The sequence below is a fragment of the Coffea arabica genome, chromosome 9c (assembly GCF_036785885.1).
Source record: "Coffea arabica cultivar ET-39 chromosome 9c, Coffea Arabica ET-39 HiFi, whole genome shotgun sequence".
NCBI classification, from domain to species: domain Eukaryota; kingdom Viridiplantae; phylum Streptophyta; class Magnoliopsida; order Gentianales; family Rubiaceae; genus Coffea; species Coffea arabica.
In genome coordinates this window covers 5,133,586-5,145,431 of record NC_092326.1, presented here as the reverse complement: position 1 = coordinate 5,145,431, position 11,846 = coordinate 5,133,586, and the positions used below count along the sequence as shown (strand labels likewise).

At 38.4% G+C, this 11,846-nt stretch overlaps 1 protein-coding gene across 1 annotated transcript; it reads right to left on the bottom strand.

Moving 5' to 3' along the window:
• Positions 1 to 7,906: 7,906 nt before the first annotated feature.
• LOC140014086 (uncharacterized) lies at positions 7,907 to 11,392 on the bottom strand. The gene is made up of 2 exons (XM_072064480.1): positions 10,429 to 11,392; positions 7,907 to 10,296 (listed from the first exon to the last, which is right to left on the bottom strand). The coding sequence occupies exons 1-2, from the start codon at positions 11,390 to 11,392 to the stop codon at positions 7,907 to 7,909; spliced, it is 3,354 nt and encodes a 1,117-aa protein (XP_071920581.1).
• Between the last annotated feature and the right edge of the window lie 454 nt (positions 11,393 to 11,846).

Genomic DNA, 11,846 nt, shown 5'->3' with positions numbered 1-11,846 from the left:
CAATTTGACCGAACCACGTAAATTTCTATGTCTTTTATTTTGCTTTGTTATTTGTCTTTATTGGGTTGCCACAACCCTTTTATATGGTCGGTTTTATCGCCTAATTATTATATGGCTGGTGTCTACCGCATAATCTTTGTATGGTCGGTTATATCGCTTATTTTGTTCTAATTTTAGTTTGTTTATTTTTCGCCCAGTCCTAACAAACTGGTGCCAGAGTTGGTTGATATATCTGGTGGGGCCTACTCATCCTGTGGGGTTCGTTTATCCTTGGGACCCGCTCACCTTGTGGGGCTGTTCATCCTGTGGAGCCCGCTCACCCTGTGGGATCCACTAACGAGACTTGCATATTTGTTTCATCAGTTTTTGAGACAAACTTCAGGTTACAGATTTTTGTGGTAACAGTGATGATAATAAAAACGGTTGTCGAATAATTCGACAGGAATGTCAACTTCGACATGTAGCAGCTCAAGATGGAGGTCATTCTTATTTAAGAGGGAGTTGATTTGGCAATACAAGGTATTGAAAACAAGCCAGAAGATGTAAAGGATGCGGATTTTGCCGATATGGATAAGAAAGCTAGATCCAGCATAATTTTGAATCTTTCCGATGAAGTTTTACGGGAGGTAGCAACGGAGACTTCGGCCAAGGTTATGTGGGATAAATTGTAAGCTTGTATATGAAGAAGACAGTGGAGAATCGGATATATCTGAAACAGAGTTTGTATATGTTTCGGATGTCTGAAGATATATCTATACTCTCCCATCTTGATAAATTTGATTTCATTATTATGAATTTGGAGAATATAGATTCGAAAATTGATGATGAAGATCAGGGCCTATTACTTTTGTGTTCCCTTTCCCAGTCCTTTAAGCATTTTTGTGATACTATGATTTATGGAATGGAAACAATTTCGTATCGAATAATTAAATCTGCATTAAAATTTAAAGAGCAGATAGATAGGGATATTACTGGGAAAATAGTGGGAGTCAAGCCGATGGCTTGTTTGTTCAGGATAGATCTGAAAAGAGAAATACAGAAAATAGAAGTAGATCCAAATCCAAACATAAAAATATGGTGTTCAACTATTGTAAAAAGAAGAGTCATGTTATCTCTGATTGCTTTAAATTGAAAAATAAAGAAAAGCAAAGGAAGAAAAAGAGTGAGACCATCGAGGCCAGTATTGCAGTTGATGAGAATGATGGAACCATAATCTGTGCAACGAAAAATAACTTTAGGTCTAACAATGAGTGGATTATAGATTCGGGTTGTTCATATCATATGTGTCCCAATAGGGACTGGTTTTCAACATATGAATCAACTGAATATGGAGTTGTCTTAATGGGTAACAACGCCATTTGTAAAGTTGTTGGCAAAGGCACAATCCGGATTAAAATATACGATGGTATTGTGAGAAAAATCTCATATCTTTGGGTACTTTTGAGTCTATTGGGTGCAGGTATTCTGGTGGAAGTGGAGTTCTCAAAATCACTCGAGGTGCTCTTGTTGTTATGAAGACACACAGATCTGGTACTTCATATATTTTGCAGGGATCTACTGTTACAGGTCCTGCTGCTGTTTCAACATCATCTTTGTTAGATACAGACATCACCAAATTATGGCATATGCATTTGGGGTACATGAGCGAAAAAGACTTGGACATACTGAGCAAAAGAGGACTTCTTTATGGACAAAGTACCGGACCATTGGAATTCTGTGAACATTGTATTTTTTGGGAAGCAGAAAAGAGTCAGTTTCAGTTCACCAGCAATTCACAAAACAAAAGGTACTCTTGATTACATTTATTCAGATCTATGGGATCCTTCTCATGCTTCTTCTAAAAGTAGTGCCAGGTACATATTGACTTTCATTGATGATTATTCAAGGAAATTTTGAGTATATTTTCTTAAGTATAAAAATGATGTTTTTCTAACTTTCAAGCAATGGGAAAGTTTTGATTGAGAAACAAATAGGAAAACATATTAAGCGGTTGAGAACAGATAATGACATGAAATTTTGTGAAGGTAAATTTGATAGATTCTACAAAAATGAAGGAATTGTTCGGCATCGCACTGTCTGAATGACGCCTCAACAAAATGGTGTGGCCGAACGTATGAACAAAACGCTTTTGGAGAGAGCGAGATGTTTGATCTCCAATACAGGATTGACAAACGACTTTTGGGCAGAGACGATCAATATGGCCTGTTATATTGTCAATCGTTCTCCTTCTGCATCTTTTGATTTTAAAATTCCTGAGGAAGTTTGGTCAGGTACTCCTGTTGATTACTCCAATTTAAAAATTTTTGGGTGTCCAGCATACATGCATATGAATGATGAAAAATTGGAGCCTAGGGTTAAACAGTGCATTTTTCTTGGATATGCTTTTGGGGTGAAAGGATACAGATTATGGTGCCCCGATTCCAAATCTCCAAAATTTGTGATCAGTAGAGATGTTACTTTTGATGAATTGACTATGTTATTTTCGAAGAATGAGTCTTCTAGTTTTTGTACTACTGTTAGTACACAGAAGCAGGTGGAGCTTGATATTGACAATTCTGGTCCTTCTCAGATCAAATCTTCTATTCAGCAAGTGCCAGTAGATGCACCTGAATCTACTGTTGAAGATAGTTTAGAAGAAAAAGAGTATTACATAGCCAGAGATAGATCAAAGAGAGACATTCGACCACCACAAAGATATGTAAATTTAGTTGCATATGCTTTGTCTGTTGCAGAAGAAACTGATGCAGTTGGTGAGTCTTCCACCTATTCAGAAGTAGTTTCTTGTGATGATTCTACAAAGTGGTTGATTGCGATGAATGAAAAAATTGAATCTCTTCATCAGAATGAAACTTGGGTTCTTGTAAAACCGCCATCAAATAAGAAAATAGTTGGTTGCAAGTGGATCTTCAAGAAAAAGGAAGGTATTCCAGGGGTTGAAAATACAAGGTATAAAACACGATTAGTTGCTAAGGGTTATAGTCAGGTACAAGGTGTTGATTTTAATGAATTTTTTTACCTGTTATTAAACATAGATCTATTCGTGTTTTGCTTGCTTTAGTTGCCATGTATGATTTGGAGTTAGAGCAGCTTGATGTTAAGACAGTTTTCTTGCACGGCGAACTTGAAAAACAAATTTATATGAAACAACCCCAGGGTTTTGAAATTGAAGGTAAGGAAGACTATATTTGCTTATTGAAGAAATTCTTATATGGATTGAAGCAGTCTCCAAAACAATGGTATAAAAAGTTTGATTCCTTTATGTTGGGTCATGGTTATTCAAGGAGGATGTTTAATAGTTGTGTTTACTTTCGAAAGTTAAATGATGGTTCTTTCATTTACTTATTGTTATATGTTGATGACATGCTCATTGCTGCCAAGAATTTGTCAGAAATTCACACTTTGAAACTGCAGTTAAATAATGAATTTGAAATGAAAGATTTAGGAGCAGCTAAGAAAATTCTTGACATGGATATCAAGCGAGATCGAGGAGTAGGGAAGTTGTTCTTGACCCAAAAAAATTACCTTGAGAAAGTCTTGGAGCGTTTTGGCATGAAAGATGCTAAACCAGTATCTACTCCTCTTGCTAGCCATTTTCAACTATTTGCTACTCAATCACCACAATTAGATGAAGAGAAAGATTATATGGCACGGGTTCCTTATTCCAGTGCAGTCGGCAGTGTTATGTATGCAATGGTTTGTACTCGTCTAGATATCTCGCATGCAGTTAGTACTGTTAACAGATATATGTCTTGCCCTGGTAAAGCACATTGGCAGGCTGTGAAGTGGATTCTCAGATACTTGCGAGGTACTTCAAATGCATGTTTGGAGTTTGGAAGAAATAATAATACTTTGGTTGGTTTTGTAGACTCAGACTACGCTGGAGATCTTGACAGGAGAAGATCACTTTCAGCCTATGTATTTTGCATTGGCGGTTGTGCCGTTAGTTGGAAAGCTACTCTACAACCTGTCATAGCTTTGTCTACTACAGAAGCAGAATATATGGTTGTGCCCGAGGCAATCAAAGAAGCCTTGTGGTTGAAGAGTTTGTTTAGCGAACTTAGTCTACATCAAAGTGTTACTGTTATTCACTGTGATAGTCAAAGTGCCATACACTTGACTAAAGATCAGATGTATCATGAGAGGACGAAACAAATTGATGTGAAGTATCACTTCATTCGGGATATCATTGCTGAAGGAAAGGTTCTTATTCAGAAAATCAATACCAAGGACAATCCAGTCGATATGTTTACAAAACCTCTTCCAATTTACAAGTTCAAACAGTGCTTAGATTTGGTTGGTGTTCGTAGTTTGTAATACGGCCCATTGGGGCTTATATAGAGAAGGTGGAGTAGTTTTGATATTGTCGATGTTGGGGACACGTCAAGGTGGAGATTTGTTAGTTTTGACTTTGTCCCACATCAACTTTGCATAAGAAAGTTTTCTTCCTTTAGTTTCATCCCACATCGGAGAAAGGCTGAGGAAGCCTTCCCTTATACATCTATAAATATAGAGGCCCTATGAAGGTTTTAAGTATACCACTCAAGAAAGCATTATATGGGCTATTAGTTTCTTGGGTCATCTAACCCATTTATAGTCAAATATTTTAGACTCTCTTGTTTTGAGTTTAGGAATATTTCCTAAACCTTTTGTAAGTGCCATTTTGGTCTAGGAACCACTTTCCTACAGCTTTTGCATTTTTTCTTCATAGTAGAAATATTGTTCCTCCCCCGCCCGTGGACGTAGGTCAATTTGACCGAACCACGTAAATTTATGTGTTTTTTATTTTGCTTTATTTTTTGTCTTTATTGGGTTGCCACAACCCTTTTATATGGTTGGTTTTACCGCCTAATTATTATATGGCTGGTGTCTACTACATAATTTTTATATGGTCGGTTATACCGTCTATTTTGTTCTAATTTTAGTTTGTTTATTCTTGGGCCAGTCTTAACACCAAGCAATCTTTATGAGCTTTCCAGCTCACTTCATATCTCACAATTTATTAGCTTCATGTTACTTATCAGCTGTCATTATCGGCTCTTGTTCCTTTATTCTTTCTTTCCTTGTAATCGATTGTTGTTGTCGCGAAGTTTATGTCCTTGAGGCCACTCAGGGCGGGACGAATAGCAGTCATATTAGAAGTCAGAAATTTATTGGCACAATTTCATCAACACATTCATAAGGCTTTCCTGGTTTTACTCGTATAAATTAGGTGACATGCTATCGACATCATGCTCATCCACAACACTTTGTTGTCCAAAAAAATCGGCGCAAACACATTCATTTCAAATACATATTGATACATCATGTATTTATTTAAGATATTTCTAAGGAAAGGTCCATTAATACACTTAAATTAAATCTAATTTACCATGTGAATACATACAACCACAAGTATATAATTATGTTTAAACACGTTTTCAAATTAATTACACTTTTTTAAAAGACTAACACTCGATACCTCTCTCAATGAGTGTGCATTACTGACAATCAAACATTCCACCGATCTTTACACTCAGCGCAACCTTAAGCATTGGTTGAGATGCGAGATAGCCTATGAGTAAAATTAAATACCTGGTACCTAATTATATTTAGATAGTGGCCAAATAATGTTATTTATATCAATAGATGGGTTAGCATACTATACAAGAGACACACAAAGGTACACAAGAGGCGACATGTAGCCTTATACATGAGATGAGAGAGGGTTCTTGAGAGATGAGAGATGGTATACAAGGGTTGGGCTTGGTTTCAAGTCGTATTCATGTATAGGATTTTCCTCTCATAATAAAAAACGAATTTCTTTCCGTGGACGTAGACTCAATGGTGAAGTCGAACCATATAAATATTGTGTATCATTTATCTTTCATACTTGTGGCTTGTTTATCATTAAATTGTTATGTACTTGCTATCTCAATAGTTGTTTGTTCCGTGCTTAGATCCTAACACGCTTCTCACACTCCATGGCCAAGTTTGTAAAGAAGGGATGGAACCGTTGAAGACATTAGAAGAATCAAGATGTAGGGTTTCATGCATGGATAATCTGGGTTTTGATACATCGGAGCTTGAACAACCAGGTTTCTATCAAATGAATTATAACAAGGTCCAGTGGCTAGAGACGGGTAGAGGGAAGAGATTGGAGCAGCTAATTTTGGAAGGAAATCCATATCTATAAATTCCCAAAGACGCATCAAATTGAGGCTACTACTTTCACTCCACAAAAATGACAAGTCTTATGTTTCTTTTTCCTTTTAACAGCTTTCTTAGAAATCATAGGCTAGGATTTTCAAAGATTTCTCAGAAGTATTAGCTAATTTCTAGCAATCATTTATTTTCCAGTTTCATGTTTTCTTGTAGATTGATATTAATCTTTGTGGAAATCAGCAAGCTTAGTTTGAAAGATCTTCTTATTCCCAAGCAATCTTTATTAGCTTTCCAGCTCACTTCATATCTCACAATTTATTAGCTTTATTTTACTTGTCAGCTGTCATTATCGGCTCTTGTTCCTTTATCCTTTCCTTGTGATCGATTGTTGTTGTCGCGAAGTTTATGTCCTTGAGGCTATTCAGGCGGGACGAATAGCAGCCGTATTAGAAGTCAGAAATTTATTGGCACAATTTCATCAACACATTCATAGGGCTTTCCTAGTTTTGCCCATATAAATTAGGTGACATGCTATCGACAACATGCTCATCCGCAACACTTTGTTGTCTGAAAAATACATAATGTATTTATCAACACATTCCAAATACATATTGATACATCATGTATTTATTTAAGATATTTCTAAGGAATGACCCATTAATACACTTAAATTAAATCTAATTTATTACGTGAATACGTATAACCACAAGTATATAATTATGTTTAAACACATTTTCAAATTAATTACACTTTTTTAAAAGACTAACACCCGATACATCTCTCAATGAGTGCGCATCGAACACCCATGTTATTTATACTCTTACAGACAATCAAACATTCCATCGATCTTTATACTCAGCGCAACCTTAAGCATTGGTTGAGATGCGAGACAGCCTATGAGTAAAATTAAATACCTGGTACCTGATTATATTTAGATAGTGGCCCAATCTCGACAAACATCTGGTAACTCGGCGAATGCTACTGCTAAACGTCGTGACCACAATGAGCACAATCACAACTGTATTGCTCAATTGATCACCTCTCGTATGTTTTGGTTTTTTTTTTTTTTTTCGAAACGATAATTGATTGTATTGCTTGACAAAAGATATACAAGTGCGAGCAAGGGCTTGATTGACCTTTACAAGCGGCATATTTACCACTAAGGAAACCAATGTTCCTCATCAAAAATAATGCCCAAGGCATGAATGCTAAGCTTGTAGCTTAATTGAGTCTTAACTTTTCTAACTAGGCAAAAGGAGCACATATGAAACAATTGGCTTAATTGAAGAATGTCATCCACAACAGTCGCTAATCTAATCTCACTTACTCTGTTTGTGCGAATATTGTTAAGGATTTGTGGGTTTTGCACTTGGAATTGCACTTCCCTGGCTTGCGTTGTGGCTGTCTTACACATTGCCAGCTTCAGTGCAATTGCTTCATCCACCAGAATTGATCCTGAACTTCTTGCTCGTAGCGCCCATCCTCGGTGTGGTCCTTGATCTCCTTGAGTCAGGCTGATTCCAATGCCAAAGGCGTGGTTGGGTATATCTGATGTTACCCCAATCCGTACTTCCAGTATCCCATATTCTGAAGCTGACAGCGAACTGTGTTGCTGTAGAGCTATTGTTTCGTCTATGCTCATCCTAGCTTCCTTAGTATCTAATGCCACCATTTCTAACCATTCCTGATGCGCCTTCTGAATTGTCTTCCAAGGCTGTTTTTTTTTTCCATTAAATTCCTCCTCATTCCTAGCTTTCCATATCTGTCATAGAATATGGACAGACAACGAAATATGTTGCCCACCTTCTGGTCTATTCCTGGCTTCTGAGATTGATGTCCACCAGTTGCGGAAATTCCCTTGTTGCTCCATCATTCCTTCCCATTGGATAGGGGCTAGCTTCCATATCAGTTTTGCCTCCCTGCAGTTCAAAAGGGTATGCTCTAATGTTTCCCTATCTTCTCCACATCTATTGCAAATGGGGTCCCCAACTTTGATTCTGCCTTGTATAAGATCTCTCACTGGAAGCGCATCATTGAGACATTTCCATAGGAAGATTTTCTGTTTATGCTTCACTTTCAATTTCCACACTTCCTTCCATAGCTTTTGTGTTTGATCCTCCCAACTAGTAGATCCCTCCACCTGGTTTCTGCTGTGCTTACTTCCTTCTTGCCGCACCTGTAGCTTATACCCTGAATTAACGGTATAGTTTCCATCTGTCCCGTATATCCAGAAATGACTATCTTCCTTCCCTGATAAGCTTATTGGTATGGCCAAAATCCTTTCAGCATCTTGTCGATTGAAATTTTTGAAAACCAGATTCGTATTCCATGACTTCTGGCAGATCAGCTCATGAACTTTTTGAAGTCCATTGTCCATATGTCTTCTGGTCGTGACTTTCCCATTTATATTACCCGGGATCCAGCAATCATCCCAGATATTGGTGTTGTTTCCATTGCCAATCCTTCTTCTTGTTCCTTGTTCCACCAACTCTCTAGCTCCCATAAGGCTCCTCCATATCCAAGATGCAGTATTGGGGACTTTGCACCTAAATATGGAAGTCCTTGGGAAATATTTAGCCTTCAAAACTTGGCTGATTAGGAGATTAGGTTGCGTTATCAGTCTCCAAACCTGCTTGCCTAGAAGTGCTGCATTAAATGCCATCAAATCTTTGAAGCCTAATCCTCCCATGTTCTTACTCCGAGTGAGCTTCCTCCAAGAGCACCAGTGTACCTTATTCTTTCCATTGGCCTCTCCCCACCAGTAGTTTGACATTAGTGAGCTGAGTTCCTTACATAATCTGGATGGGAGCCTAAAACAGGACATGGTATACGTCAGCATGGCTAAGGCTACTGACTTAAGCATAATTTCCTTACCTGCTGTACTTAAGAACCTGTTTTTCCACTTGCTCATTCTCTGTTGTATATTTGATTTGACAAATCCAAAAATCTGCTGCTTTGATCTTGATACCACCATTGGTAATCCGAGATACTTGCCTTGAGTAACACTTTGCATATTCCCCATAACTTGACAAATCTCATGCTTCAGATGTAGCCTCACATTCTTACTGAATAATATAGAAGACTTATCCAGATTTATCAGTTGTCCAGACCCTTTGGCATACATCTGCAGCACCCTCATTAATTCCGTAGCCTGATCCTTATTTGCTTTGCAAAAGATCAAAGAGTCGTCTGCAAAGAAGAGGTGTGTTATACTAGGACCCTGTCTACTTATCTTCATCCCAGAAATTTTTCTGGTTTGTGCAGCCTGCCAAATGAGGTTGGAAAATCCTTCAGAGCAAAGGAGAAACAGATAAGGGGATAGGGGATCCCCTTGTCTAATACCTCTTGTGGGTATCACATACTCTTTCACCTCCCCATTAATATTGAAGGAGTAAGATACAGTTCTTACACACTCCATAATCCAGTTTATCCATCTGTACTGAAACCCCATCTTTTGCATAATGGCCTCAAGAAAACTCCATTCCACACGGTCGTAGGCTTTGGACATGTCCAACTTCACTGCCATAAACCCATCCTTACCTTGTCTCTTGTTATTTAGATAATGCAAATACTCATGAGAGACTGAGATGTTATCTAGAATTTGCCTACTGGGGATGAATGCAGATTGGTTTTTGCAAATGCAGCAATGTAAAACACCTTTGAGCCTATTTGCAAGAATTTTAGCAATGACTTTATATATGGTAGTGCAAAGACTAATTGGTCTTAACTGATTCAAAGATGTGGGATTAAGCAGTTTGGGGATGAGAGTAATCACCGTATGGTTAACACTTTTCAAGAGGTGGCCTGTATGAAAAAAGGTTTGGATTGCCTTTACCACTTCTTTCTTGATGGTAGTCCAGAATTTTTGGAAAAAAAGTGGTGACGTACCATCAACCCCAGGAGATTTATCTGGGTTCATAGAGAAAATTACAGCTTTTATTTCTTCTTCCAAAACTGGTTTCATCAGATTTCCATTGAGTTCATCAGTGATAGTATGGGGTATACCATCCAGTACCTCAGTTAAGTCCCCGACGTCATTACTGTTGAACAGATTCCTATAGTATTCTGCAATCTCCTTGCTCACTGCCTGCTCACTCTCAGTCCAAGTACCATCCTCTCGCTGAAGTTTGTTCAGTCTATTTCTCCTTCTCCTACCTTGTACCGAGGCATGGAAAAATTTCGTGTTCTTGTCACCCTCCCTAAGCCATTGTATCCGCGATTTTTGAAGCCAGTACAACTCTTCCTCTTTGTAGGCTTCCTTTAACTATTTTTTTAGAGAATCCTTACAATCCTTGCTGGTGCTACCTAGAGAAGACTTCAGATCACTCAACTGGTTTTTTATCTGCTCAGTTTTCACTCTTGCATTTGCTTGGAAGTTATTCCTCCATTGTAGTAGAGCTACTCGGCAGTTTTTGAGCTTCTTAACCACTTGGAACATCCTAGATCCATCAATTTCCTGCTCCCAAGCCGACTTGATTACCTCCCCTATATCCTCTCTTTTAAGCCACCTCTTATCAAAGTAGAATCTCTTCTTCCTCTTACCAAGATTCATCTTAGTATCGAACAAAAGAATACTATGATCAGACGCATATGAGTCAATATGAGTACACTGAACTTTCTCATACACCTTTGACCAGGAGTAGCTACAAAAACCTCTATCCAGTCTCTGTTTGATTTCTCCTTCTTGATCCCAATTGTTACACCAAGTCCAAGGATGTCCAACAAACCCAATATCCATCAACTGATTCCCATTAATGAATTGCTTGAAGTCTTGAAAGCTGCTTTCCTGTCGACTATTTCCTCCCCATTTTTCTTCATTAGATACAATATCATTAAAGTCTCCTGCTATCATCCATTTTTCTCCCCACAAACTCTTCTTCCTTTCTATAACTTCCCACTGTTGTTTTCTGAACTGATCATCACAACTTGCATAGATGCCTACAAACCACCAATCAGTGTTCACTTCCGGGTCCTCCACATGCGCTTCTATGGTAAAAGCAGTCCTCAAAACCTCTATAATTTTCACCTCATCTTTCCAAAGAAGAGCCAATCCTCCTGCCTTATTCATTGCCTCCACCACAACCATTTCATCAAATCTTAAAATGTTTTTCACTTTTTTCATGTATTTTGTTCTATTCTTGGTCTCACTTAAAAACACCATACTTGGGGAGAAGAGGTTATTAACCTCTCTCAGCTGGGGAATTGTCAAGGGGCTCCCCACTCCTTGACAATTCCACACCTGAACTCTCATTTGGATCCTGGGGTCCTATTAGGGATGGACCCTTCCCCCTCAGCCCCTAGTTTATTTCGTTTCATCTCATGTCCTTCCTCCTCAACGTTTTCCATAGCCACATCCACTTCTGTACTTTTCCTCTTGTCTTGGTATTTAATATTCCCCAGGTTGATACTAATTCCTTTTAGATCCTGTCTTCTATTGCTAGGTGATCTTAAAGGCTTTTGAACCCTTCGAAGCTGCTTCCTAATTCCCTTTTGCTTTGTAGCCATGCTCACCTGATCAACCTGTGTAAGTAACAGGCCATTATTTGCCACCTCCAAAGCTGGCTGTTGAAATTGCTGAACCCCTTGCTCCCTCAGTATATGCTCAAGATCGCTATCTACCATCATAGAAGTCCTCCCACCCTGTTCGTTACCACCCTTTACTTCCCCTGCATGGGTTATATCCCCACCAGAATTGGGTATTAGAA

Bases quoted from the DNA above. Each gene is read 5' to 3' on its own strand.
- LOC140014086 (XM_072064480.1), bottom strand. From the start codon at position 11,392: ATGAGAGTTCAGGTGTGGAATTGTCAAGGAGTGGGGAGCCCCTTGACA. The intron at 10,297-10,428 runs GTAAGGATTCTC...CCTCGGTACAAG, and splicing joins AGGTAGCACCAGCAAGGATT to GTAGGAGAAGGAGAAATAGA.